The sequence below is a fragment of the Mauremys mutica genome, chromosome 15, assembly GCF_020497125.1.
Source record: "Mauremys mutica isolate MM-2020 ecotype Southern chromosome 15, ASM2049712v1, whole genome shotgun sequence".
NCBI lineage: Eukaryota > Metazoa > Chordata > Testudines > Geoemydidae > Mauremys > Mauremys mutica.
Genome location: NC_059086.1, coordinates 34,823,924 through 34,826,581, shown reverse-complemented (window position 1 = coordinate 34,826,581; position 2,658 = coordinate 34,823,924). Strand labels below are relative to the sequence as shown.

The 2,658-nt window shown below is 71.1% G+C and overlaps 1 protein-coding gene across 1 annotated transcript; it reads left to right on the top strand.

The window, feature by feature from the left end:
* Window positions 1-427: 427 nt before the first annotated feature.
* Window positions 428-2,226, top strand: KCNJ14 (potassium inwardly rectifying channel subfamily J member 14). Its single transcript, XM_044988602.1, has 2 exons — window positions 428-1,121; window positions 1,717-2,226. The coding sequence occupies exons 1-2, from the start codon at window positions 483-485 to the stop codon at window positions 2,224-2,226; spliced, it is 1,149 nt and encodes a 382-aa protein (XP_044844537.1). The 5' UTR covers window positions 428-482.
* The last annotated feature ends 432 nt before the right edge of the window (window positions 2,227-2,658 follow it).

Below are 2,658 nucleotides of genomic sequence, written 5' to 3'. Positions count from 1 at the left end.
CACGGAGCGGCCAGGATACCGGGGTAGATGGGCCCGTGGGGCTGATCCAGGGGGCACGGAGCGGCCAGGATACTGGGGTAGATGAGCCCGTGGGGGCTGATCCAGGGGGCACGGAGCGGCCAGGATACTGGGGTAGATGGGCCCGTGGGGGCTGATCCAGGGGGCACGGAGCGGCCAGGATACTGGGGTAGATGGGCCCGTGGGGCTGATCCAGGGGGCACGGAGCGGCCAGGATACTGGGGTAGATGGGCCCGTGGGGCTGATCCGGGGGAGCGGGACACCCTGCCCCATGCCACATCCCTGCCCTGGCCACCTGCCACCACCCCCCACAGAGCCCCACGACCCCCTCTCCTCAGCCCTGCCCCTCTGTCTCCCTCTCCCCCTCTGCAGGCTCGGCAGGGCCCTGGGGCCGTCCCAGGCCGCCGTCTCCCGCTAAGCGCCCGGCGCCCGCCCAGGCTCCACGCCGGGGGCCGTCCCGGGCCATGGGGCCCGAGCCGCTGCGGGACGAGGAGGAGGAGGAGGAGGAGGGGGCCGGGGGGCCCCCCCGCCGCAGCCGCTTCGTGAAGAAGGACGGGCACTGCAACGTGGAGTTCGTCAACCTGGGCGAGAAAAGCCAGCGGTACCTGGGCGACCTGTTCACCACCTGCGTGGACGCCCGCTGGCGCTGGCTGGCCCTGCTCTTCTCCCTGGCCTTCGTGCTCTCCTGGCTGCTCTTCGGCCTGGCCTTCTGGCTGGTGGCCGCCCTGCACGGCGACCTGGGCCCCCCGCCCGGCCCGCGCCCGCCCTGCTTCACCCAGGTCACCGGCCTGCTGGGCGCCTTCCTGCTCTCGCTGGAGACCCAGACCTCCATCGGCTACGGCTCGCGCAGCGTGACCGAGGAGTGCCCGGCCGCCGTGCTGGCCGTGGTGCTGCAGTGCGTGGCCGGCTGCCTGCTGGACGCCTTCCTGCTGGGGGCCGTCATGGCCAAGATGGCCAAGCCCAAGAAGCGCAACCAGACGCTGCTCTTCAGCCGCTGCGCCGTGGTGGCCCTGCGGGACGGCAAGCTCTGCCTCATGTGGCGCGTGGCCAACCTGCGCCGCAGCCACCTGGTGGAGGCCCACGTCCGCGCCCAGCTGCTGCAGGTGGGGACCCGGCGGGGGGGAGTAGGGCCTAGTGGTTAGAGCAGGAGGGGCTGGGAGCCAGGACTCCTGGGCTCTGTCCCTGGCTCTGGAAGGGGAGTGGGGTGTAGTGGTTAGAGCAGGGGGGCTGGGAGCCAGGACTCCTGGGTTCTCTCCCTGGCTCTGGGAGGGGAGTGGGGTGTAGTGGTTAGAGCAGGAGGGGCTGGGAGCCAGGACTCCTGGGTTCTCTCCCTGGCTCTGGGAGGGGAGTGGTGTCTAGTGGTTAGAGCAGGAGGGGCTGGGAGCCAGGACTCCTGGGTTCTCTCCCCGGCTTTGGGAGGGGAGTGGTCTCTAGTGGTTAGAGCAGGGGGAGCTAGGAGCCAGGACTCCTGGGTTCTCTCCCCGGCTTTGGGAGGGGAGTGGGCTCTAGTGGTTACAGTGGGAGGGGCTGGGAATCAGGACTCCTGGGTTCTCTCCCCGGCTCTGGGAGGGGAGTAGGGTCAGAGGGACGAAGCGGGCAGGGCCACGGATCCAGTGGCCGAGGAGGGGGGGCTGACGGGGTGGGTCTCCCGGCTTCCGTCCCATCACTAACCCCCCCGCCCCGTCGTCCCCCCCCCAGCCCCGCATGACCCCCGAGGGCGAGTTCCTGCCCCTGGACCAGCGGGACGTGGACGTGGGCTTCGACAGCGGCACCGACCGCCTCTTCCTGGTCTCGCCCCTCACCGTGGTGCACGAGATCGACGACGCCAGCCCCTTCTACGGGCTGGGGCCGGCCCAGCTGGCCCGGGCCGACTTCGAGCTGGTGGCCATCCTGGAAGGCATGGTGGAGGCCACGGCCATGACCACGCAGTGCCGCACCTCCTACCTGCCGGGCGAGCTGCGCTGGGGCCACCGCTTCGCCCCCGTCCTGGCCCGCTGCCGCCGCGGGCGCTACCGGGTCGACTTCCGCCACTTCCACCGCACCTACCCGGTGCCCGGCACCCCCCGCTGCAGCGCCCGGGAGCTGGGTCAGCAGCGCCCCAGCCCCCCACGCGCCTCCTTCTGCTACGTTAACGAGCTGGCCCTGCGCGAGCAGGAGGAGGAGGAGGAGGACGGGGCCATGGGCGGCCTCGGGGCCCCGGAGACGTGAGGGGGCAGCGCCTGCGGGGAAGGGGGCTCGTAGGGGGCCAGGCCGGGGTGGGGTGGGGGCGGATGGGGAGGGGTTGGGGGTCAGTTCCTAGGGGGGAGGTGAGTTTGGGGGAGTCAGTTTCTGGGTGTTGGAAGGATTGGGGGGCAGTTCCCTTGGGGGTTGGGGGGTTGGCTCCTGGGTGCTGTTGGGGGTCGGTTCTTGGGGGGGGTAGGGAGGCAGTTTCTGGGGGGCTGGATGTTGGGGGGCTGTTTCTGGGGGGCTGGGTTTTGGGGGGGTCAATTCCTGGGGGGGCTAGGGGCTGTTCCTGGGGGTTGGGGGCAGCTCGTGGGGGCCGGGTTTTGGGGGGGCTATTCCTGGGGGTGTGGGGGGGAAGTCAATTCCCAGGGGGTGGTTGTTGGGGGGCTCCATTCCTGGGGGGCTGGGGGCTGTTTC

Coding starts and splice junctions, on each gene's coding strand:
- KCNJ14 (XM_044988602.1), top strand. CDS start 483: ATGGGGCCCGAGCCGCTGCGGGACGAGGAGGAGGAGGAGGAGGAGGGG. Junction 1,122..1,716: donor TCCGCGCCCAGCTGCTGCAG/GTGGGGACCCGG, acceptor TCCCCCCCCCAG/CCCCGCATGACCCCCGAGGG.